The sequence below is a fragment of the Taudactylus pleione genome, unplaced genomic scaffold (genome assembly GCF_031769625.1).
Source record: "Taudactylus pleione unplaced genomic scaffold, aTauple2 ptg001127l, whole genome shotgun sequence".
NCBI classification, from domain to species: domain Eukaryota; kingdom Metazoa; phylum Chordata; class Amphibia; order Anura; family Myobatrachidae; genus Taudactylus; species Taudactylus pleione.
Window position 1 is genome coordinate 1,386,147 of NW_028285528.1, and position 26,146 is coordinate 1,412,292.

The 26,146-nt window shown below is 44.6% G+C and overlaps 2 protein-coding genes across 2 annotated transcripts in view; one reads left to right on the forward strand and one right to left on the reverse strand.

The window, feature by feature from the left end:
* Window positions 1–320: 320 nt before the first annotated feature.
* Window positions 321–14,020, reverse strand: LOC148453585 (uncharacterized). Its single transcript, XM_088461963.1, has 5 exons — window positions 13,996–14,020; window positions 10,298–10,376; window positions 10,083–10,180; window positions 9,566–9,917; window positions 321–2,516 (listed from the first exon to the last, which is right to left on the reverse strand). Exons 2-5 carry the CDS (start codon window positions 10,326–10,328, stop codon window positions 976–978), a joined length of 2,022 nt encoding a protein of 673 aa, XP_088318089.1. The 5' UTR covers window positions 10,329–10,376; window positions 13,996–14,020; the 3' UTR covers window positions 321–975.
* Window positions 14,021–14,331: 311 nt separating this feature from the next.
* Window positions 14,332–26,146, forward strand: part of LOC148453586 (uncharacterized) — a 44,725-nt gene continuing 32,910 nt past the window's right edge. The window contains exon 1 of the mRNA XM_088461964.1: window positions 14,332–14,408. The gene's annotated coding sequence lies outside the window, so the exon portion shown is untranslated. The remainder of the gene's footprint in view (window positions 14,409–26,146) is intronic.

Here is a 26,146-nt window from a genome sequence, read left to right on the forward strand (position 1 = left end):
GTTCCTCACCCTGCTCTTTTCTGCTCAGACCTTAACCCTTCCTTCTTTCTTCTGACCAAACCCTCACCCTTCCTCCAATATTACTCTTAAGCTTCTTCCTTTTTGTTCACCAGACCAAGCTTCCACCTGTCTGTTCACCAGACCCTTCCTTCATCCTGTCTGCTCACCATAAACTTACTCATTCTCTCCACCATACCCTCACCCTTCTTCTCACTAAACTCTAAAGCTTCTGACTCTCTACTCACCAGACCCTTACTCATTCTCCTAACTGCTCACCAGACACTCACCCCTTCCTCTTCTCTACTCCCCAGACCCTTCTCTACTCATCAGACCCTTTGCCCCTTTCTCCTGTCTGCTCACCAGATCCTCGTCCCTTCCTCCTCTCTGGTCATAGGACCCTCACCCTTCCTACTGTCTGCTCACTAGACCCTTCTTTCCACCAATCAGATGCTCACACTTCCTCTACTCTACTGAGACCCTTACCCTTCCTCTTGTCTGTTCACCAGACTCTCAAACTTCCAAATCTGTTTACCAGATCCTTACCCTTCTCTTAACTGCTCACCAGACCCTCACCCTTCCTCCCGTTCACCCTTCCTCCCCTGCTCACCCGATCCTCACCCTTCCTCTCTACTCACCAGACCTTTGCCCTTCTTTCTCTGCTCCTCACTCTTCTTCTTCTTGATAACAAGCCACATGTGTTCCTCTCAGGTCACATGAGATGGGAATACCTGTGGTCACATCTCTGCAACTGCGCAAGCCTAGTGGTTAATCCACTTTTCCAGAACAGGAAAAAATTCTAATAATGCATTTTTTTATTAGTTTGATTGAAGTGCATAAAATATAAACAATATGTAGCCCTACAAGACACACCATTTTTAAAGCAAAGTAACATGAAATGAGGGCTCTATGTGTTTACTGAAGTCAGTATGTTAATATACTGTATGATTAAATATTTTAAATACTCTCTATAAGGAGTTATTGCTGTATCTGTGTCATGTCTATCAGCTCAGGAGAATTGCTTATATCTGTGTGAACTTTCTGATGGTCAACAAGGTGTGACTTTTGTTTAAAACATTTCCCACACTCAGAACATGGAAATGGTTTATCACCTGTGTGAATTCTCTCATGTCTAACAAGAACTGATTTCCGTGTAAAATATTTCCCACACTTAGAACATGGAAATGGTTTCTCACCTGTGTGACTTCTCTCATGTCTAACAAGATCTGATTTATGTGTAAAACATTTCCCACACTCAGAACATGGAAATGGTTTTTCACCTGTGTGATGTTTCTGATGTGTAGCAAGATTTGATTTATCTGTAAAACATTTCCCACACATAGAACATGGAAATGGTTTCTCTCCTGTGTGACGTCTCTGATGTTTAACAAAATCTGATTTATTTGTAAAACATTTCCCACACTCAGAACATGGAAATGGTTTCTCTCCTGTGTGAATTCTTTGGTGTGTAACAAGATGTGATTTGTATGTAAAACATTTCCCACACTCAGAACATGGAAATGGCTTCTCACCTGTGTGAGTTCTCTGATGTGTAACAAGATGTGAATGGCGTGTAAAACATTTCCCACACTCAGGGCAGGGAAATGGTTTCACACCTGTGTGATGTCTCTGATGTTTAACAAGATTTGATTTATCTCTGAAACATTTCCCACACTCAGAACATGGAAATGGTTTCTCACCTGTGTGACTTCTCTGATGTGTAACAAGATTTGGTTTGTGTGTAAAACATTTCCCACACTCAGAACATGAAAAATGTTTTCCACTTGTATGAGTTCTCTGGTGGCAAATAAGGTGTACTTCCTGTAAAAACCATTTCCTACACTTAGGACATGCAAATGTTTTTTTTGCACCTGTGTGACTTCTCTGATGTGTAACAAGTTGTGATTTCCATGTCAAAAATTCCCCACACTCTGAACATGGAAATGGCTTCTCAATTGTGTGAATTCTCTGATGTGAAACAAGTTGTGATTTCTGTGTAAAACATTTCCCACACTCAGAGCATGGAAATGGCTTCTCACCTGTGTGACGTCTCTGATGTGTAACCAGATTTGCTTTCTGTGTAAAACATTTCCCACACTCAGAGCATGGAAATGGTTTATCACCTGTGTGAAGTCTCTGATGTGTAACAAGATTTGATTTATCTGTAAAACCTTTCCCACACTGAGAACATGGAAATGGTTTCTCACCTGTGTGACTTCTCTGATGTATAATAAGAGATGATTTCTTTAAAAAACATTGACCACACAAAGCACATGGATATATTTTTGTACCTGTATGAGCTGCACTATGTGTAGCAATATCTGAGTTATCAGGATAAATGACATTATTATTGTTAGAGGTTTCAGATGATAACATTGAACTGTGAAGTACTGGATGTGTATATTGGGGAAGAGTGCTTTCTCCTGGAGAACCTTGTGTGATGGTGTTATCTTTAATGTCACAATCTGGAAACACAATGAGATGTCCCTCCCAGGTATTTCTGCTGTTTTCTCCATCTGCTGGAAATAAATGGAAACATTTTACTTTACATTGAGTAGCAGATTATAATGCCCCAAAGGTTCATACGTTAATTTTAATTTACAACCTAAGTACACTTCATTACCACTATAATGTATATATAGCCAATATGACTTGCTTGCTGATTGGATAAAACCTATTCTTCATTCTAGCACCTGCATGTGTCACAGCCCGTGTAGTTCCTCTTTCCTGCCTGGGGTGTCTCGCTGTGCTCTGGTGCTTCTAGCACACTCAGCTGATGCGACAAACTGCTTAGATACAGACCAGAATGTGCTAGAAGCACCAGAGCAGAGAGCGACACCCTAGGCAGGACAGAGGAACTGCACTGGGTGTATCAGGTGCAGGGTGTTAGAATGAACACCACCACACAACCTCCTACCACATTGATTAGCATCTTCCAAGTGTTTTTTTGCAAAGTTCAAACAAGACAGAGTATGACACTTTTTAAAAGAAAAATACTATTTTTGTGTCGACCATTTGTACCGGTTGACCTTCGTCCATGTCGATCTTGTCTGTGTCAACCTTTTGTCCCTGTCGACCTATTGCCTGTCTAACATCTGTTGTCTATGTAGACATTGTCTATATTTTTCTTGTAGATCTTTTATACCAAACCCACCTAAATAGACAATTTACCACAATGGGCAGTTGAATCATTTAGATGACTATAGTTATTGCCCCAGTGTGCTGTGAGTATTACCTGCTGATATTAAGCAGTTCATGTGCTAGAAGCACCAGAGCAGAGAGTGACACATATACAGTATGTTATATCACTCACCTTCCCTTGTTTTATATATATATATATATATATATATATATATATATATATATATATATATATATATACATACATACATACACACACAAATTATACATACAACACAATCAGACATATATATTATATATAACACACAGACACATATACCGTATGTTCTATCACAAAAATTTATTAGTTTTGCACTAATTAGTTAATGGAAAATTACCATATATAATTTTATTGAATATGGTAGAAAAACAAATAAGATCATAACGCCAATTGAATTAACATATAATTTTATATATTGAATAAAAATAACAGTACCTTAATACCAATAAAACAGCACTTAATATAACACAATTGTATCATAAAAATAGCAGCAATCAACATAAATGGAAATCTAATGGGCTATAGCGAGTGACCTAGAAAGTCCACATCTGAACCATCGATGGTAGATTAGTAAATTAGTAAACATATGTCTGTCCTAATAGGGATCTCACCACATACAAGTGCAGAAACAAATATCAGAATCCACTCCTCTTTGATAAAGCCTCCAAATGGGAAGTGAAACGCGTCAGTGAACACCTATCGCTTTTAGATTTGCTATTGGAAGAGTGACCGCTAAGTTGCTACTATCCCGCTCTCTGATATCCATCTACAGATAAAACCGGAGGACTGCTGTAACCGGGGCTACTCACCTACACACCATCACGGGGGCCGTCACAAGCTGACTTTACTTCTGCCCACAGAGCCGCTCATATCATAGGACCCCAAGCTGTCTCCCTACACACAGTTACTGCAGCCCAGGGCGGCTTGTACTACTGCAGATACGGAGACCTGAGTGTAGGAGTGGACTCTGATATATACGTTTCTGCACTTGGAATTATTAAGGATTTATGCTAATACGTGTTTGTAGCTTTTACAGATTCAGATTTATATGGGTTAAAAAAAAGTATTTTATAATTGAAAAACAAGTCATAGAACTGACTTTTTTCTGGACTACGTGATATGTGAAGTTGGAAGCCTGTCAGACTGTGGCATGACAGATTTGAGCCTATTTTCATGTTTGCTTGAAGAGATAACCCCAACCTCATACGATGTCAAAGGGCATACGATGTCAAAGATCACAGACGCATCATCTGATATTGATTACTTATTTACTAAGAACCTCAAACACCATTACATGCATTATTGTATATTGTCACAACCCTTTCCTATGCATCAACCAATCAAATATCTCAATTGTAATATACATGTAAACACCCTCTTGTTAATGATTTTGTATGTAACTATTGTGTATAAAATCCCTTTCCTCTGGTACATTGCCAGAGAGATCTGACTGATACTCCATGTGCTATGCTCCACGTTACTATGCGCAGAAAAGCGGAGGTATTGCTTTAATAAAACCTATATCTGTTTTATCACAATCGGACAGTCTATGAATTCTAACTCTAGCAATATATATGTTTGTGTTGTATGTATAATATGTGTGTGTGTGTATAACAAGGGAAGGTGAGTGATAGAACATACTGTATATATGTCTGTGTTATATATAATATATATGTCTATGTTTGTGTTGTATGTATAATATCTGTATGTGTGTGTATAACAAGGGAAGGTGAGTGATAGAACATACTGTATATATGTCTGTGTTATATATAATATATATGTCTATGTTTGTGTTGTATGTATAATATCTGTGTATGACAAGGGAAGGTGAGTGATATAACATACTGTATATATGTCTGTGTTATATATAATATATATGTCTATGTTTGTGTTGTATGTATAATATCTGTATGTGTGTGTATAACAAGGGAAGGTGAGTGATATAACATACTGTATATATGTCTGTTATATATAATATATATGTCTATGTTTGTGTTGTATGTATAATATCTGTATGTGTGTGTATATGTGTATAACAAGGGAAGGTGAGTGATATAACATACTGTTTGTGTGTGTGTTATAGGTATAATATGTGTATAACAAGGGAAGGTGAGTGATATAACATACTGTATGTGTCTGTGTTATATATAATATATATGTCTATGTTTGTGTTATATGTATATGTGTATATGTGTGTACGTGTGTAAAACAAGGGAAGGTGAGTGATATAACATACTGTATATGTCTGTGTTATATATAATATATATGTCTATGTTTGTGTTATATATATATGTGTATATGTGTGTACGTGTGTAAAACAAGGGAAGATGAGTGATATAACATTATGTGTATGTGTGTTATAGGTATAGTATGTGTCTAACAAGGGAAGGTGAGTGATATAACATACTGTATATGTCTGTGTGTTATATATAATATATATGTCTATGTTTGTGTTATATGTATATGTGTATATGTGTGTACGTGTGTAAAACAAGGGAAGGTGAGTGATATAACATACTGCAGTGGTTCTCAAACTCGATCCTCAGGACCCCACACAGGTCACGTTTTCCAGGTCACCCAGCAGGTGCACAGGGGTATACATTACTCACTGACACATTTTAAAAGATCCACAGGTGGAGCTAATTTCACTTGTGATTCTTTCAGGAGACCTGCAAAACATGCAACGTTTTGGGTCCCGAGGACCGAGTTTGAGAACCTATGACATACTGTATATGTGTGTTATAGGTATAATATGTGTATGTGTATAACAAGGGAAGGTGAGTGATATAACATACTGTATATGTGTGTTATAGGTATAATATGTGTATGTGTATAACAAGGGAAGGTGAGTGATATAACATACTGTATATGTGTGTTATAGGTATAATATGTGTATGTGTATAACAAGGGAAGGTGAGTGATATAACATACTGTATATGTGTGTTATAGGTATAATATGTGTATGTGTATAACAAGGGAAGGTGAGTGATATAACATACTGTATATGTGTGTTATAGGTATAATATGTGTATGTGTATAACAAGGGAAGGTGAGTGATATAACATACTGTATATGTGTGTTATAGGTATAATATGTGTATGTGTATAACAAGGGAAGGTGAGAGATATAACATACTCAGGGCCGGCGCTACCACTAGGCATACTTAGGTAGATGCCTAAGAGCGCTGGACCTGCAGGGCGGTAGTGCGGACGGTACATAAGTGCCGTCCGCACTACACTAGGAACAAACACACAGCCGCCAGCGCCGGAAGCTGTGTGTTTGTTTTAACAGCCGATGAGAGTCAGTCAGACTCTCATCGGCTGCTGCGCCCACTGCTGGAGCCGGGCTGGAGCTCACTCATGAGCTCCATCGTCCGGCTCCTGCAGTTGGTGATGGGAGAGACGTTATGACGTTTCTCCCATCTTGCAGAGCCCCCGCCCGGGGGACAGAGGAGCGGACGCCGGAGCGGGGATTAAGGTAAGTGCAGTTTTTTTTGTTGTCTTTTTAACGTGTGTTTCTGTCTGGGTTTACTGCTGGGGGGAGGTTACTACTGGGGGCACCGCACTACTACTGGGGGGCACTGTTGGGGGGAGGTTACTACTGGGGGCACTGCACTACTACTGGGGGCACTGCTGGGGGGAGGTTACTACTGGGGGCACCGCACTACTACTGGGGGGCACTGCTGGGGGGAGGTTACTACTGAGGGCACCGCACTACTACTGGGGGGCACTGCTGGGGGGAAGTTACTACTGGGGGCACCGCACTACTACTGGGGGCACTGCTGGGGGGAGGTTACTACTGGGGGCACTGCACTATTATTGGGGGCACTGCTGGGGGGAGGTTACTACTGGGGGTACCGCACTACTACTGGGGGCACTGCTGGGGGGGGGAGATCACTACTGGGGACACTGCTGGGGGGGAGGCTAGTACTGGGGGCATGAATACCATGGGGGCATTGCTGGGAGGAGGCTAGTACTGGGGGCACAACTACTACTGGGGGCACTGCTGGGGGGAGGCTAGTACTGGGGCCACTGCTGGGGGGAGACTACTACTGGGGTCATGATTACTATGGGGGCATTTCTGTGGGGAGGCTACTACTGGGGGCACAACTACTACTGGGGCCACTGCTGGGGGGAGGTTACTACTGGGGGCATTGCACTGGGGGGGTTAGTACTGGGGGCACTATATAAGAGGCACTGCACAGGGGGGGACTAGTACTGGGGACACTAAATAAGGGGCACTGCACAGGGGGGGACTAGTACTGGGGGCACTATATAAGGGTCACTGCACAGGGGGGGACTAGTACTGGGGGTATTATATAAGGGGCACTGCATAGGGAGACCACTATCTGGGGCACTGTGTAGGTGGGACTACTACTGGGGACATTGTATAAGGGGCACTGCATAGGGAGACCACTATCTGGGGCACTGTGTAGGTGGGACTACTACTGGGGACATTGTATAAGGGGTACTGCATAGGGGGACCACTACTGGGGGCACTGTGTAAGGGCTTGTGTAGCTATCCGAAATGGGGGGGGGTCTCGGCGCAAGGCTGAAGAAATGCCTAGGGTGCCAGGAAACCTTGCACTGGCCCTGAACATACTGTATATGTCTGTGTGTTATATATAATATATATGTCTATGTTTGTATTATATGTATAATATGTGTATATGTGTGTACATGTGTATAGCAAGGGAAGGTGAGTGAAGTCACTCACCTTTCAAAACCAAGAGTTCATCTGACCCGCCATCGACAATCACATCGATTGAAATGTTTATACAACTTGTACAATTAGATACTTTACCAAGATTAATACAAGAACGATTTCATCATAATCTCAGTAAAGAAGAGATTGGGCCATCCAGACATTGCACAATAACACTGATGTCATAATTCACACACCGATACAGGCAGAGGAATTGTGATCTCTGTACCTCTGACTATGACAATGACGTCAGGAGACAAGTGACTGACACTACTTGTTACACAACAATGTATGACCCCACTGGTTTATATAAGAGATGGTCTGATTCTATCATTCACATGGGTTTGTCCAATAGATGGATCAATGAGCATTAAGTGCCTAAACCAAGATTTTACAATATATCCATTGCTATATATACTGCTGATACTACACAAAGCCCTGACCCAGCCCCCGGCAGGTCCATTATTTCCTCACAAGGCTCTCTGAGCTACACAATGTCTCTTACACAGCCAGTAATACAGATCACACCGTACATATAAGGGAGACGTGTGACTCTTACACAGCCAGTAATACAAAGCACACCGTACATATAAGGGAGACGTGTGACTCTTACACAGCCAGTAATACAGAGCACACCGTACATATAAGGGAGACGTGTGACTCTTACACAGCCAGTAATACAGAGCACACCGTACATATAAGGGAGACGTGTGACTCTTACACAGCCAGTAATACAGGTCACACCGTACATATAAGGGAGACGTGTGACTCTTACACAGCCAGTAATACAGAGCACACCGTAGATATAAGGGAGACATGTGACTCTTACAGAGCCGGTAATACAGGTCACACCGTACATATAAGGGAGACATGTGACTCTTACACAGCTAAAAGATTGTGGTCACCCACCAGGTGTCTTCTATAGCCAATATATTGTATAATGTGTACCCAGCTTAAGATGTAGTTTGCCATTACTAGCTGTGTCCAAAGTGTGTGGGGAGGAGACTGGTCAGATATCTGGGCTGGTAACACACAGTGACATGATGTGAGGGGGAGAGCAGGAGTCTAGGGCTGATGGCTCCTGATGTATGAGATATACCAGAGAGTGTGGGGAGGAGACTGGTCAGATCTGTAGGCTGGTAACACACAGTGATATGATGTGAGGAGGAGAGCAGGAGTATAATAGGGGCTGATGGCTCCTGATGTATGAGATACACTAGAGAATGTGGGGAGGAGACTGGTCAGATCTCTGGGCTGGTAACACACAGTGACATGATGGGAGGAGGAGAGCAGGAGTATAATAGGGGCTGATGGCTCCTGATGTATGACATACACCAGAGAGTGTGAGGAGGAAACTGGTCAGATCTCTGGGCTGGTAACACACAATGACATGATGTGAGGGGGAGAGCAGGAGTATAATAGGGGCTGATGGCTCCTGATGTATGAGATACACTAGAGAATGTGGGGAGGAGACTGGTCAGATCTCTGGGCTGGTAACACACAGTGAGATGATGGGAGGAGGAGAGCAGGAGTATAATAGGGACTGATGGCTCCTGACTCCCCCACTGGGAAGATACATATCTCTCATTAGTTTGTACTAACAGAGGGGGGGTAAGATAAGAGAATGTAGCAGTGACTGAGCAAGAAGAATATGTAACTCTGTAATAAGTGTTTATTACTCACCTGTGCTTAAACCTGTAGGGATTTCCTCCTCCTTACACTGCTGAGCACCCTTCACATACGTCTCTTCTTCTCCCTCTATATCTTCTGCCTTCATATCAATCACATACGTCTCTTCTTCTCCATCTGTATCTTCTACCTTTATATCAGTCACATACGTCTCTTCTTCTCCATCTGTATCTTCTACCTTTATATCAGTCACATACGTCTCTTCTTCTCCCTCTATATCTTCTGCCTTCATATCAGTCACATACGTCTCTTCTTCTCCATCTGTATCTTCTACCTTTATATCAGTCACATACGTCTCTTTTCCTCCCTCTATATCTTCTACCTTATTATCTGTCAGACCATCACCCTAAGAAACCCAAAGAAAATAAAAGTAAATAAGTTTAAAAATGTCTGATTTCATTAATTCACATAAAGTAGAAGAATCCCATTAAATAAGACACACACAGCTTCTGTACATATCATAAAGTGACAGTCACTATAGTATATTGGTGAGATCCTAAATCCCATCTACCTGATGCTCCTGTGAGATCCTGTGATTCTCCTCTGTACAATCCTTGGAATAAAGAGAACGGGGACATCTCTCTGGGGTATTTCTTTTACTGGGTCCATCTGTAGGAGACACACAGTGACTGAGTACATTGTATATATGTGATTATTAGGTGATGTGTATATAGGGGGCCCCCATACCGGTTCTCCCCTGTACAATAAATGATGGTCTCCTCTTACCCAGTGATGCGAGGAGCCGGTGATTTTCCATAATCGCGTCCTTGTACAGACCCCTGTGTTCCTCTATATACTCCCCCTCCTGCATGGAAACATAGACAGTGACATCCTGACACCTTATAGGAATCTGACAAAAAGTGATACAATCATCACCCAGACACATTTCCTGGTGTTACATAATAATGGTAGACTATATATAGATATCCCGATTTGCTGTTTTACGGGACACCATGCCCTGCCCATATTTAAACTGACATGTACCCTGCCCTTTTTGCATGCGCCCTGATAGCCTCCCAATGACCATCAGCATGACGTCGGCACCACCCTGACCTGCTGGTGAACTTTCTATGTTCCCTCCTGCTGTCAGCACTTTCTGGCCGCAGTGCCCCTCCTCTACCTTTACAGATATCAGCGAGTGGACGCAGCGTCTCTGGTGAGAAACAGAAGGGCTGGATTTGCTTCTTCCCGCTGAGGTAAATCCATTCCCGTCTGTCTCCAAATATAAAAGGAGATGCCAGTGAGGACCCTTCTTGTCGGCCATTTTAAGTGCAGCTCCGCATCAGCATTACAATGAACTGGGACCATCTGCGCCCTCCCTGCAGTGGACTCCGTTCGGCTCACACTTCCTGAGCTCCAGATATAGTAAGTAATGTTGATTCTGGCCAAGTTGTTGATAAAAGCATTGGCTGTAGGTAACGCAGGCAGCATTGCAATTGCGATCCTTACAGATATGGTAATGAACATGAGGCATCACGGATCCCACTGCATTACTTACCCGAGCTGCATTGTCCAATGCACCATCGGATACTCTGCGGGAACATCGACGGGCTAAGGTGACCCATGGGGTCACGCAAGCTGGCTGCCGCAAATCAGAGGAAGAGGCCAGGAAATCTAAGTCAGCTGAAGTAAATCCTGGTCTTTTCCCTCCCCCTCCCAATGGCAGCGACATGCCGTTTCTATTAACGGAGGCTCTCGCCGCCCCCTCCCCGCCCATAAACGGCAGCAGACTGTCAATCAATGACAGTCTGCGTACGGGATGGCAGACCCGTCCTGCACATATGCGCAGAACGGTTGAAGCACCTGCGCAGATTCCCGATCACCAGGAATCTGCGTTCAGCAGTGCACTGCTGAATAAGGCCCATAGTGCGGACAGATTAAAAGTAGAGATATTTTGTATTTTACTGTATCCTCTAAAACCTGTGTAGTGTATATATTCCATTGACTACACATTATATTGATTGGAACTGGCTATCTTACAGCACTGTAATTTCATTGTCTAGGCAGACACCACCTAAATTGTAAAATCATTTATGATGAGAATTATACAGAGCGTCATTGCTGTAAGTGTGCACCTATGCTGTTTTCTCTTATAACACTTCACTTGTTTCCTATAAACTGCTGCTCAATGCTTTTACATTCTGTTTGAGTGTTTCAAAGTTATAATAATCCAACTGTGCAGCTCATCACTTATATCATAAAACTACAAACTAATGTGGCCATGCACCTGAGCCGTGATTCCTTGCTCTGTCGGCTTATCATCGATTATTAATAATACCACATATCAGTGTGTGCTGGGAGCTGTGTTACTCCCCCTCATATATCACTGTATTGTTCTCTCCCCCCTATATAATAATAATACCACATATCAGTGTGTGGTGGGAGCTATGTTATTTCCCCTCATATATCACTGAACAGTACCCTCCCACCTATATAATAAGGGTGTGATATGTATTAACGCAGGCCGCATGGCCGGCGGTTCAATTCCCGACAGCGGCTGCCCGAGAAAGGAGGAAATCCCGATCGTCCTAAAGGTAAGTATTTACTAACCTAACCCCCCTAACCCTCCTTAGGGGTGCCTAACCGTAACCTCCCCCCTGTGCCTAACCCTAACCCCCCCTTTAAGTGCCTAAACCTAACCCCCCCCTTCCCCGCTGCCTAAACCTGTCCCCCAGGGGGGTGCCTAATCCTAACCATCCCTTCCCCTAGTCTAACCCTAACTTCCCAGGGGGGGCCTACCCCTATGTCCACCCCGGGAGCCCTAAACCTAACCCTTCCCCCTTCCACCCCCCCCCCAGCGGCTGTCTGCTGCGGCGCCCGGCATCCGCTCGATCGGGATGCCGGGCGCCGGTCTCCTGACGTCGGGCAAATTACAGGCATCTACATTTAGACACCTGTCATTCGGCCCTAGTCGGGATAAAGCAGTCTGGTAGCCAGCGGTCGGCATTTAGACCGTCGGGTTCCAGACTACATCCCTATAATAATACCACATATCAGTGTGTGCTGGGAGCTGTGTTATTCCCCCTCATATATCACTGTACAGTCCCCTCCCCCTATATAATAATAATACCACATATTAGTGTGTGCTGGAAGCTGTGTTATTCCCCCTCATATATAATTGTACAGTACCCTCTCCCCCTATATAATAATACCACATATCAGTGAGTTCTGGGAGCTGTGTTATTCTCCATCATATATCACTGTACAGTCCCCTCCCACCTACATAATAATACCACCACATATCAGTGTGTGCTGGAAGCTGTGTTATTCCCCCTCATATATCACTGTACGGTCCCCTCTCAACCCTATATAATAATACCACATGTCAGTGTGTGCTGGGAGCTGTGTTATTCCCCCTCATATATCACTGTACGGTCCCCTCTCCCCTATATAATAATAATACCACATATCAATGTGTGCGGGGAGCTGTGTTATTCCCCCTCATATATCACTGTACGGTCCCCTCTCCCTATATAATAATAATACCACATATCAATGTGTGCTGGGAGCTGTGTTATTCCCCCTCATATATCACTGTACGGTCCCCTCTCCCCTATATAATAATAATACCACATATCAGTGTGTGCTGGGAGCTGTGTTATTCCTCCTCATATATCACTGTATGGTCCCCTCTCCCCCTATATAATAATAATACCACATATCAGTGTGTGCTGTGAGTTGTGTTATTCCCCCTCATATATCACTGTACAGTCCCCTCTCCCTATATAATAATAATAATACCACATATCAGTGTGTGCTGGGAGCTGTGTTATTCCCCCTCATATATCACTGTACGGTCCCCTCTCCCCTATATAATAATAATACCACATATCAGTGTGTGCTGGGAGCTGTGTTATTCCAACTCATATATCACTGTACGGTCCCCTCCCCCCATATAATAATAATACCACATATCAGTGCGTGCTGGGAGCTGTGTTATTCCTCCTCATATATCACTGTACAGTCCCCTCTCCCCCCTATATAATAATACCACATATCAGTGTGTGCTGGGAGCTCTGTTATTCCCCCTCATATATCACTGTACAGTCCCCTCTCCCCCCTAAATAATAATAATACCACATATCAGTGTGTGCTGGGAGCTGTGTTATTCCAACTCATATATCACTGTACAGTCCCCTCCCCCTATATAATAATACCACATATCAGTGTGTGCTGGGAGCTGTATTATTCCCCCTCATATATCACTATACGGTCCCCTCTCCCCTATATAATAATACCACATATCAGTGTGTGCTGGGCGCTGTGTTATTCCCCCTCATATATCACTGTACGATCCCCTCTCCCCTATATAATAATACCACATATCAGTGTGTGCTGGGAGCTGTGTTATTCCCCCTCATATATCACTGTACAGTCCCCTCCCCCCTATATAATAATAATATAATATATACAGGACAGGTTACCTGGCTCCGGCTGTCAGGAATGTCTGTAACAAAATGGCAGTTAAAGCCCCTGTGGCCCCGCCCCCTCTGCTCTGTGAATGGGTGACTATAAGAACATGGCCGCCAGTCACCGTACATGAGGACACTATTAGACTAAACTGCTGTTACTCTAGTGATGAAGCTGTGAGCGGCAGGTGCAGGTGGCTTCTAGTTACAGGACGTCCTTCCTACTTTGTGCCGCCTGATTGACTACTCGTTGCTGCCAATCACCGCACGGAGGGAGATCAGAGGAGGGCGGTCACTGTGATACTGGGGTCGGGGTAGACATAAGTTATAGTAACATCCAGAAGAGAGGGTGGGGCTATGTAGAGGGGCGTTTCTTCTATTTACTTCAACTTCCGGGTGACGGTTCCAGCATGAGGAAGAGGCAGCAGGTGATGGGATTTATTATTGTTATACAGGGGGAGCAGACTGTGGTGCTGCATTATCATTATACGGGTAGAGCAGACACTAGTGTTCTTTATAATACAGAAGTAATAGACCCTGGTGTTACTATAATACAGCTGGAGCAGACTTTGGTGCTGCATTATTTTTATACAGGTGGAGCAGTCACCAGTGTTGGTGTAATACAGGTGCAGCAGAACCTTTTGTTACTAATATACAGCTGTAGCAGACTCTGGTGCTGCATTACCATTATACGGGTAGTAACAACAGAAGCAGGAAGTTCTCTCTATATTTTGGGGCACTCTCCCTACTAATAATATAACGTAACCTGTAATAGTGTCAGTAAGAAATGACCGAGGTGTTATCCGTATAGCGCAATAAGTCAGGAAATACACAGAACGTAACAGAAAGAGGATATAAAGCCTGGTCTAACCAGGGCCAATAACCCCTCAGCACTGACCAGCTGTGTGATGGGAGACGTATATAGTTATTATCTGTATCATTTATGGTCAGACATATACATCATGGCCCAGTGCTCAGAGGTATGGGGAATAGAGATATATATCACACTAAGGGCCGTATTCAATTAACAGCGATAATTTCGCCGGCGTTATAAATCGCCCGACGATCAGCCGATTTTTATCACCCCGCGATAATTTATTGCACTTTTATAGTGAAAAACAGGAGAAACGTTTTCTCCATCTCAGGGATTTTGTTATTCTTTTCTCCAGGTCTATTTTTGCCTATAGTGTGGGGATTTCTTTCAGAAGCCTTTGGACACTTCCCTAATGATAAAATTACCACAAATTTGTTTCATAAGTTGCGTACTTTACCGAAAAACGACCGTGCAAATATTTTGCGGAGAAAATAAAAAACATTGAAAATGGGTTTAAAGTATTGGGTCTGGTTTTTCGGGGAGCCGTATAGATGTATTTTAAACATTACACGTGACAGCAGCATGTGTTTTTTAAAAATCATAAAAAAAACGCCTGCTGCGGTCACGTGCGAAGTTTAAAACACTTGTCGCATCCATATGGCCCCCTGAAGAACCAGACCCAATTCTTTAAACCCATTTTCTACCTCAGGGTCCATAGGGTTCCACAGGATACCTTGGGGTTATAGGTGATGGACGGTGATCATCGGACACTACAGTTAAAATTTTCTCCCTTGGCCTGGGGGCTCCCCCTCTCCTATACCCCGCCCCCAGGCCAAGGCACCGTCAGTTTTGTAGGTGCCCGGCCAGAATCGGGGCACTGCATGGAGGGGCTGTTACCAGCCCCAGAAAGTCTTCAACACTAACAGTCCAATGGATGTCCGTGCTGCCCCTCCGACACCCCGCTGGCGCCGAGACGCCGCTACTGATCCGGTGATCTCGGCAAGCTTCTGGGGTTTCCGCTAGCAGGAAGCCTGGGACTATGGCTGGGCTGCACGGGGGGTACTGCAGGTAAGCAGCGGGCGTCTGTGGTAGGCGCCCGCTGGTTCACGATCCTTCATTGTCCCCAGGGTAGTGGGCTCCCTGGGGACGGCTGTGCGTGGAGCTGGGCACTGAGCCTGCACTACCACGAGGCTACTAGGGACGTCTGGCTGCAGCGGTGAGGATACGCTCCAGCGTCCCGGGGGTTATAGCATGCCAGGGGAGAGCGCCTTCCCTGTCACACAGCCGGAGCCTCCCCCGCTGCTCACAGCACCTTTCCGCAGCGGTCTGGCGGGCTGTGACAGCGTTCCTCCCCTGGACGGCGGACATTTTTTTATTAGGCAGAATGGTTTCCTTGGTATATGCGGCCCGGGTCCCCCTGCATACCTCTCCTCAATGATAAGGTCGGTGTGTGCAGCACTATTCCTACCAGACTCTGTGTCTGTGTAGTTGATTATAGAGCCATTATGCAGATGTGTTTGCTGCATTATATGTGACTTTAAAATGCTAGCGCTGTCTGTATTTCTATTCTGTCAGACTATATAACTATACCTTTTTTTCTGTAGCCTTCACAACAAGTGTTGTCAGGGTGCTTAATATACCTCACATTTGTATATATTTACTTATTGTGTGGTTTGTCACAAACGGTGCCCACTTCCTTCATTGCTATGTAAGTGAGGAGGATGTGCATGGTTCCTCCCCAGTCCTGCTGTCCTGTAATATCAGTCAGTACAGGTGGTGTCGGGGTGTGTTTTATACCTCCCGTATGTGTGGTTTATCATATATAGTGTGTGCTACTCCTTTCCCGCCCTGCAGTCTCGCTGCAAGGATAAGTGTGGGAGACATGGTCCAAGAGGTGTTATTATCCTCCAGGCCCCTCTATTGTCTCAGTCACCTCGCAGAGGCCTCCTTGGACGTCCTTTGCTCCGGCATTGGCGTTCCTGGTAAGACGTTTGGCTGTACCACCTGTGTTTTTCCCCGATGGGGTTCCCACAGTGGTCTGTTTTGCCCTCACAGGGCCTGCCTCAACAAGTTACACCCATGCAGGTTCCCTCCTCCTACATGGGTAAATACTCTCTCTACTACAGGGCACACCCTGGCAGATTGTCCTCCAGGTTCTGATGCAGGGGGATAAACCCCTTGGACCGGCCTTGTGATTTATGCTGTCATCTCGGTCTAATCTGATGACGATGACATGACGTCTGGGAGATTCTAGATGTCTCTGACTCGAGTCCTCTCCAGGACAGGCGGAGACTCGGTTTAAGTTACCGTTCTGCCTTGTTGTTTGGGGAGGCCGAACGCCAGCTACTCAGCCCAAACATGCTCTGTTCTGGGAAATAAAGGTTACTTCTGCGGAATATCCTTTATCTGATCAGCTAGTAGAGCACTTGAAAGTGGCTTGGATATCGCCTAGCAATTCCAGCCTCAAAGGCGCCTGGCTTATGCCTATCACTTTTCTGAGGAACATTGTATCAACTGGGAATCACCTCCAAATGCGGTGGATTCTCATGTGCTGCGCTTACTTAAAAGTGCTGCTTTACCTATACAGTCCATATCTTCCCTAGAAGATACTACGGATAAAAGGGTTGATGTATTCTCTGCATCAGGGCTGCCCCCAGGCTGGCCATGGCCGAGGAGAGTTCTGGGACGGACTCCCTAGTGGAATCTTTCCTTCGGATGCCACCAGAGATCAACTCTGGGGTGTAAGCTCTGTGATTCAGCCACATATACATATTAATGAGTCTGCTTTGGATGTCAGTCTCTTAGCTTCCTGGATTTCGGCTGCTGCTGCTGTGTCAGCTCGCAGTTCCTTTGGGCTGTGCTCTTGGAGAGCGTACGTGGACTCTAAGAAAGGATTGAAGTGGTTGCCTTATAATGGTGAAATCTTGTTTGGTCCAGACTGGGACAAGATTGTGGATACGTTGGCAGTGGCTAAGTATGCGTGTCTGCTTTCGGCTTATACTACTTCGGGGTCCTGGACCTCGTCCTTTCAGCCCCAAGGTGAGCCTACAGGTCAGCCCTTCCCTAGACAGACAGGCCTCAAGAAGACTGCCAAGTCCAAGCATAAGTCCTCAGCCTGATGGGACTCTTCTTACGTGGAAGGCCTCCCTATCGCTTTTTTCTGCACAGGCCCTCTGCCAGACTATGACAAGGCCCTACAACTCCAGAAAGCAATACAGTCCTTGCTTATAGCAGGAGTCGTGGAACTTGTTTAGTTCCCTTAGGGAGGAATGGGTTATTACTCCAATCTATTTCTGGTTCGTATACCGAATGGAGCTTATCGACCTATCATCAATCTTAAGTCCCTGAACAAATTTCTCAGGGTACCTTGGTTCTGGATGGGATCCCTATGCTCCATTATACTGTCTATGAAATTTGGGGATTTTATGGTGTCACTGGATATTCAGGATGCATACCTGCATATTCCATTTGCCTCCTCTAACCAGCTTTTTCTCAGGTTTCCTATACAGCAGCCACATTTCCAGTTTTGGCCTCTGCCATTTGGCCTCTCTACTGCATTCCCAAAATTATGGCTGTCCTGGTGCCCATCTGCGGATGACCTCTTGCTGTTGGCAGGGTCTCCGGATGTACTTCACTGCCGCCTGCAGCACCTATGTCTGTGCTTCAGACATTCTCCATCTGGGAGCTCTGTTGGATTCACAACAGCAGAGGATCTCTCTGACCGCAGTAAAGATCTCTACTTTGCAGATGCAAGTACGTAGATGCCTATGCAGTCGCCGAGTGTTAATCCACTCAGATCTGCAGATGCTGGGATCCATGGTATGGACATTCCACATGGTGGAATTTGCAGAGTTTTATTCCAGGCCTCTGCAGAAATTGATCCTTTCCAGGTGGAACAGATTACCCCATCGGATAACAGCACATACGAGGGTGCTCTCTCCGGAGGTGCATCTGTCTCTTGCCTGGTGGCTACAGACATGTCACCTCACTAAAAGACCCCCCTTTTGGATTCCGGACTGGGTCCTCCTGACGACGGACGCCACTCTCCGGGCGCAGTGACAGGTCCACACTCTTTCAGGGTCGGTGGACAGCAGTGGAGTCTGCCTACCAATTAACATATTGGAACTTTGGGCGGTCTTCAGGTCACTCTAGCACTCACACTTCACGGAAAGCTTGTGCAGGTTCGGTCAGACTATGCTACGACTGTGGCTTACATCAACCGTCAAGGAGGAACTCGAAGTCAGGCAGCAGTGACAGAGGTGTCATGCATTCTGACATGGGCGGAAGACAATCTCCCAGCCATGTTGGCAGTGTTCATACCAGGAGTACTCAGCTGGGAAGCAGACTTCCTCAGCCGTCAAGACATGCATCCTTGGGAAATTGTCTCTTCGCCAAGAAGTGTTTCAGCTCCTAGTGGACAAGTGGGGCCTTCCAGTGGTAGACCTTATGGCCTCCCAACACATTCACGAGCTGCCTGTGTTCAGGTCCAGAACTAGAGGCGCAGAGGCTCTCTTGGTAGACGCTCTGTCAGTAGGTGGACCTTCCAGTTTGCATACCTGTTTCCTCCATTCTCCCTTCTTCCTCGAGTACTTCAAAAGTTAAAGGAAGATGGAGGCAAGATCCTGCTGGTAGCACCAGCGTGGCCCAGACGTCACTGGTACACAGATCTTTAGAGTCTCTCTGTCGACCTGTTGTCTCAAGGTCCTTGCTTTTTCCCGGATTTGGGTCGGCTGTCTTTGACTGCGTGGCTCTTGAGACATCCCTCCTGAGGTCCAAAGGTTTTTCCAGCGCTTTGGTTAATACCATACTCAGAGCTCGGTAACCTGCCCTTTGCCAGGGTTTACCACAGGGTGTGGCATACCTACTTTGAATGGCCTCGCCCTAAGGGGTACGTTCCCTAGGTGTTTCAGATATCCAGAGTTCTGGCTTTCCTGCAGGCGGGCTTAGATCAAGGTCTCCGCCTTGCCTCATTGAAGGTGCATGTCTCTGTCCTATCGGTGTGGTTCCAGTGTAGGATTGCTCCTCTTACTGATATCCGCACCTTTATGCAAGGTGTCCATCGCATTCAGCCTCCTCTTGTCCCTCTAGTGGCTCCTTGGGATGTGCTGTGGACCTGCGGGATCTCCAGGGACCTCTATTTGAACCCCTGGGCTCAGTGGATTTCAAATAACTTACAGCAAAGTCTGTGTTTCTTCTGGCTCTTACTTCAGCCAGAAGGGTGTCAGATTTGGGGGCTCTCTCCTGTCACCCTCTGTTTCTGATTTTTCACTAGGAGAGTGCAGTGCTTCGGACTCTCCCTGGTTCCTTCATAAGGTGGTGGCTAGTTTTCACATTAATGTGGAAATTATAGTGCTGGCCTTTAACTCTCCTGTCCTTTCAACAGGTGAGGCCTCATTGGATGTGGTACGTGCTCTCAGGATTTATGTGGACCATACCAGTTCCCTTCAGAAGTCAGACTCCTTGGGCCTGATTCAGACCCACTCGCGAGCGGCTGTCCGCTCGCAAGTGGGTAGATGTTCTGCACTGAGCATGCGCACGACGGAGGGAGCTCCGTCGTGCGCATGCGCCAGACGCGTCGAGCGAAGGACTTTCCTTCGCTCGTTGTGTCTGATCAAAGGGGGCGTGCTGTCGATGTTGATTGACAGCATGCCCCCTTTGGTGGGCGTGCCGGGGGCGTGCCTCCCTGACGGGGGCGTTCCTAAGGGAACGCCTACCGTCAGAAGCCGGCCCACTGACATCACTAGTGATGTCAGTGGGAGTGATTTTGGCTCTGATAGAGCCAAAATCACTCCGGGCCTTGCGGTTGAAAACCTCAACCGCAGGCTCCGGCTCGCAGTTTCGATGGTCGCGATGGTCACGACCATCGCGGCCATCAAACTGCACGCTCGTATAGGCTGTGGGTGGTTACCCACAGCTATACGAGCGTCCAGGAGGACGCTCCATAGTTATGGAGGACGGCCCTCATTCAGAGCGTGCGCTCTGCTCAGAGCGTACGGCTCTGAATGAGGGCCCTTGTCTTTACTCTATGGTTTCCACTAGAAGGGATGGCCAGCCATTGAACAATCTTTGGCTAGGTGGATTCGTATGATGATTTCTGAGGCTTGCGCTCATGAGGGCCTTCCAGTACCGCCCTCTGTTACTGCACATTCTTCTCGTTCTGTGGGTCCTTCGTGGGCAGCTCGCCGTGGCACCTCGACTGTTCAGCTTTGTAAGGTGGCCACATGGTTTTCTGTCCATACCTTTTGTGAGGTATATGCCTTTTGATACCTTTGCCTCTCAGGATGCTTCCTTCGGGCAGTGGATTCTCCTTTCTGCACAGGATCATCCCCACCCTTCAAGGGACTGCTGTGGGACATCCTCAAGGTATTCTGTGGATACCCTATGGACGCTGAGGTAGAAAAGTAGAGAGATGGTAAAAACTTACCTTTGTTATCTCTCTTTCTACGAAGTCCATAGGGTTCCACAGGACTCCCACCCTGTCGCACCTGTGCTTCAGATGGGTTTTTTTCTGGTCACCGGTTTTCCGTCTCCTTCTGTGTGAGAATGTGATTCTTGAGTGTTCCAGAGTTTCTTCTCTCTCTCTTTTTTTTTTTCCTCCAGCCTATGGCTTGTTACGTTACTGAAGGTACCTTGGCCTGGGGGCGGGGTATAGATGAGGGGCCCCCAGTGCATCATGGGAGAAATTTTTAACTATGTAGTGCCTGATGAACACCGTCCATCGCCTATACCCCCAAGGTATCCTGTGGAACCCTATGGACTTCGTAGAAAGACAGATAACAAAGGTAAGTTTTTACCATATCTCTACTTTTCAAAGTTTTGCTTTTTTTGGAAAAAATTTGTGTGGTTGTTTTTCATCAAAGTACGTTATCATTATGGGGGGTTTCGAAAGGGTTCTGAAAGAAATACCCACATTTTGAGGCAAAAATAGGGAATTTTTTTTTTTTTCTCCAGGTTTGAGATAGAGATAAATTTCTCTTGTTTTTCACTGTAAAAGTGTGATAAAAATCAGGCCGATAATCGGCCAATCTTATCGCCAGCGAAATTATAGCCACTAATTGAATACGGGCCTAAGTGTAAGGAGGAAGATTCCCTCTATATAATAAAGCTTCGGCCACCACCTGATTAATATGCTATTGTCTGACATATCTAAGTGCTCATATGTGACACGGTGATAGAATAAACCCATATATCTGACATGGTGCATTCACATGTAACATAGATAAATAATCCCATATATCTGACATGGTGCATTCACATGTAACATACATAAATAATCCCATATATCTGACATGGTGCATTCACATGTAATATACATAGAATAATCCCATCTATCTGACATGGTGCATTCACATGTAACATACATAAATAATCCCATCTATCTGACATGGTGCATTCACATGTAACATACATAGAATAATCACATATAGCTGACATGGTGCATTCACATGTAACATACATAGAATAATCACATGTAACATACATAAATAATCCCATATATCTGAGTAGGCAGCAATATAATACATCAGTTATCGATCCAATACAATGTATATAAACTTTCCCATGAAATCCTTTTGGGACAATGTACATATAGCTGCATATAGTATTGGACACATGGGTTAGATCCCAAATGTAAGTATAAGCAATCTGCAACGTAACCCAGATATTACTACAGCATAACGTCTAGTTATACAGCATTACAGGTTACCACAGTGACACATAGCATCTAGTTATACAGCATTGCAGGTTACCACGGTGACATATAGCATCTAGTTATACAGCATTGCAGGTTACCACGGTGACATATAGCATCTAGTTATACAGCATTGCAGGTTACCACGGTGACATATAACATCTAGTTATACAGCATTGCAGGTTACCACAGTGACACATAGTATCTAGTTATACAGCATTGCAGGTTACCACGGTGACACATAACATCTAGTTATACAGCATTGCAGGTTACCACAGTGACACATAGTATCTAGTTATACAGCATTGCAGGTTACCACGGTGACACATAACATCTAGTTATACAGCATTGCAGGTTACCACAGTGACATATAGCATCTAGTTATAGAGCATTGCAGGTTACCATGGTGACATATTGCATCTAGTTATACAGCATTGCAGGTTACCACGGTGACATATAACATCTAGTTATACAGCATTGCAGGTTACCACGGTGACATATAGCATCTAGTTATACAGCATTGCAGGTTACCATGGTGACATATAGCATCTAGTTATACAGCATTGCAGGTTACCACTGTGACATATAGCATCTAGTTATACAGCATTGCAGGTTACCACTGTGACATATAGCATCTAGTTATACAGCATTGCAGGTTACCACGGTGACATATAGCGTCTAGTTATACAGCATTGCAGGTTACCACGGTGACACATAGCATCTAGTTATGCAGCATTGCAGGTTACCACGGTGACACATAGCATCTAGTTATACAGCATTGCAGGTTACCACGGTGACATATAGCATCTAGTTATACAGCATTGCAGGTTACCACGGTGACATATAACATCTAGTTATACAGCATTGCAGGTTACCACAGTGACACATAGTATCTAGTTATACAGCATTGCAGGTTACCACGGTGACACATAACATCTAGTTATACAGCATTGCAGGTTACCACAGTGACATATAGCATCTAGTTATAGAGCATTGCAGGTTACCATGGTGACATATTGCATCTAGTTATACAGCATTGCAGGTTACCACGGTGACATATAACATCTAGTTATACAGCATTGCAGGTTACCACGGTGACATATAGCATCTAGTTATACAGCATTGCAGGTTACCATGGTGACATATAGCATCTAGTTATACAGCATTGCAGGTTACCACTGTGACATATAGCATCTAGTTATACAGCATTGCAGGTTACCACGGTGACATATAGCGTCTAGTTATACAGCATTGCAGGTTACCACGGTGACATATAGCATCTAGTTATACAGCATTGCAGGTTACCACTGTGACATATAGCATCTAGTTATACAGCATTGCAGGTTACCACGGTGACATATAGCATCTAGTTATACAGCATTGCAGGTTACCACGGTGACATATAGCATCTAGTTATACAGCATTGCAGGTTACCACGGTGACACATAGCATCTAGTTATGCAGCATTGCAGGTTACCACGGTGACACATAGCATCTAGTTATACAGCATTGCAGGTTACCACGGTGACATATAGCATCTAGTTATACAGCATTGAAGGTTACCACAGTGACACATAGCATCTAGTTATACAGCATTGCAGGTTACCAGGGTGACATATAGCATCTAGTTATACAGCATTGCAGGTTACCACTGTGACATATAGCATCTAGTTATACAGCATTGCAGGTTACCACGGTGACACATAGCATCTAGTTATACAGCATTGCAGGTTACCACGGTGACACATAGCATCTAGTTATACAGCATTGCAGGTTACCACGGTGACACATAACATCTAGTTATACAGCATTGCAGGTTACCACGGTGACACATAGCATCTAGTTATACAGCATTGCCGGTTACCACGGTGACACATAGCATCTAGTTATACAGCATTGTAGGTTACCACGGTGACACATAGCATCTAGTTATGCAGCATTGCAGGTTACCACGGTGACACATAGCATCTAGTTATACAGCATTGCAGGTTACCACGGTGACATATAGCATCTAGTTATACAGCATTGCAGGTTACCACGGTGACATATAACATCTAGTTATACAGCATTGCAGGTTACCACAGTGACACATAGTATCTAGTTATACAGCATTGCAGGTTACCACGGTGACACATAACATCTAGTTATACAGCATTGCAGGTTACCACAGTGACATATAGCATCTAGTTATAGAGCATTGCAGGTTACCATGGTGACATATTGCATCTAGTTATACAGCATTGCAGGTTACCACGGTGACATATAACATCTAGTTATACAGCATTGCAGGTTACCACGGTGACATATAGCATCTAGTTATACAGCATTGCAGGTTACCATGGTGACATATAGCATCTAGTTATACAGCATTGCAGGTTACCACTGTGACATATAGCATCTAGTTATACAGCATTGCAGGTTACCACTGTGACATATAGCATCTAGTTATACAGCATTGCAGGTTACCACGGTGACATATAGCGTCTAGTTATACAGCATTGCAGGTTACCACGGTGACATATAGCATCTAGTTATACAGCATTGCAGATTACCACTGTGACATATAGCATCTAGTTATACAGCATTGCAGGTTACCACGGTGACATATAGCATCTAGTTATACAGCATTGCAGGTTACCACGGTGACATATAGCATCTAGTTATACAGCATTGCAGGTTACCACGGTGACACATAGCATCTAGTTATGCAGCATTGCAGGTTACCACGGTGACACATAGCATCTAGTTATACAGCATTGCAGGTTACCACGGTGACATATAGCATCTAGTTATACAGCATTGAAGGTTACCACAGTGACACATAGCATCTAGTTATACAGCATTGCAGGTTACCAGGGTGACATATAGCATCTAGTTATACAGCATTGCAGGTTACCACTGTGACATATAGCATCTAGTTATACAGCATTGCAGGTTACCACGGTGACACATAGCATCTAGTTATACAGCATTGCAGGTTACCACGGTGACACATAGCATCTAGTTATACAGCATTGCAGGTTACCACGGTGACACATAACATCTAGTTATACAGCATTGCAGGTTACCACGGTGACACATAGCATCTAGTTATACAGCATTGCCGGTTACCATGGTGACACATAGCATCTAGTTATACAGCATTGTAGGTTACCACGGTGACATATAGCATCTAGTTATACAACATTGCAGGTTACCACGGTGACATATAGCATCTAGTTATAGAGCATTGCAGGTTACCACAGTGACATATAGCATCTAGTTATACAGCATTGCAGGTTACCACGGTGACATATAGCATCTAGTTATACGGCATTGCAGGTTACCCATGTGACATAGAGCATCTAGTTATACAGCATTGCAGGTTACCACGGTGACATATAGCATCTAGTTATACAGCATTGCAGGTTACCATGGTGACATATAGCATCTAGTTATACAGCATTGCAGGTTATCACGGTGACATATAGCATCTAGTTATACAGCATTGCAGGTTACCTCGGTGACATATAGCATCTAGTTATACAGCATTGCAGGTTACCACGGTGACATATAGCATCTAGTTATACAGCATTGCAAGTTACCACGGTGACATATAGCATCTAGTTATACAGCATTGCAGGTTACCACGGTGACATATAGCAGCTAGTTATATAGCATTG

Excerpts from the sequence above, each read along its gene's own strand:
- LOC148453585 (XM_088461963.1), bottom strand. The coding sequence starts at position 10,328 with ATGGAAAATCACCGGCTCCTCGCATCACTGG. Across the intron at positions 10,181-10,297 it reads CCGGCTCCTCGCATCACTGG|ATGGACCCAGTAAAAGAAAT; the intron begins GTAAGAGGAGAC and ends TGTCTCCTACAG. Across the intron at positions 2,517-9,565 it reads CCCTACAGGTTTAAGCACAG|CAGATGGAGAAAACAGCAGA; the intron begins GTGAGTAATAAA and ends ATTTATTTCCAG.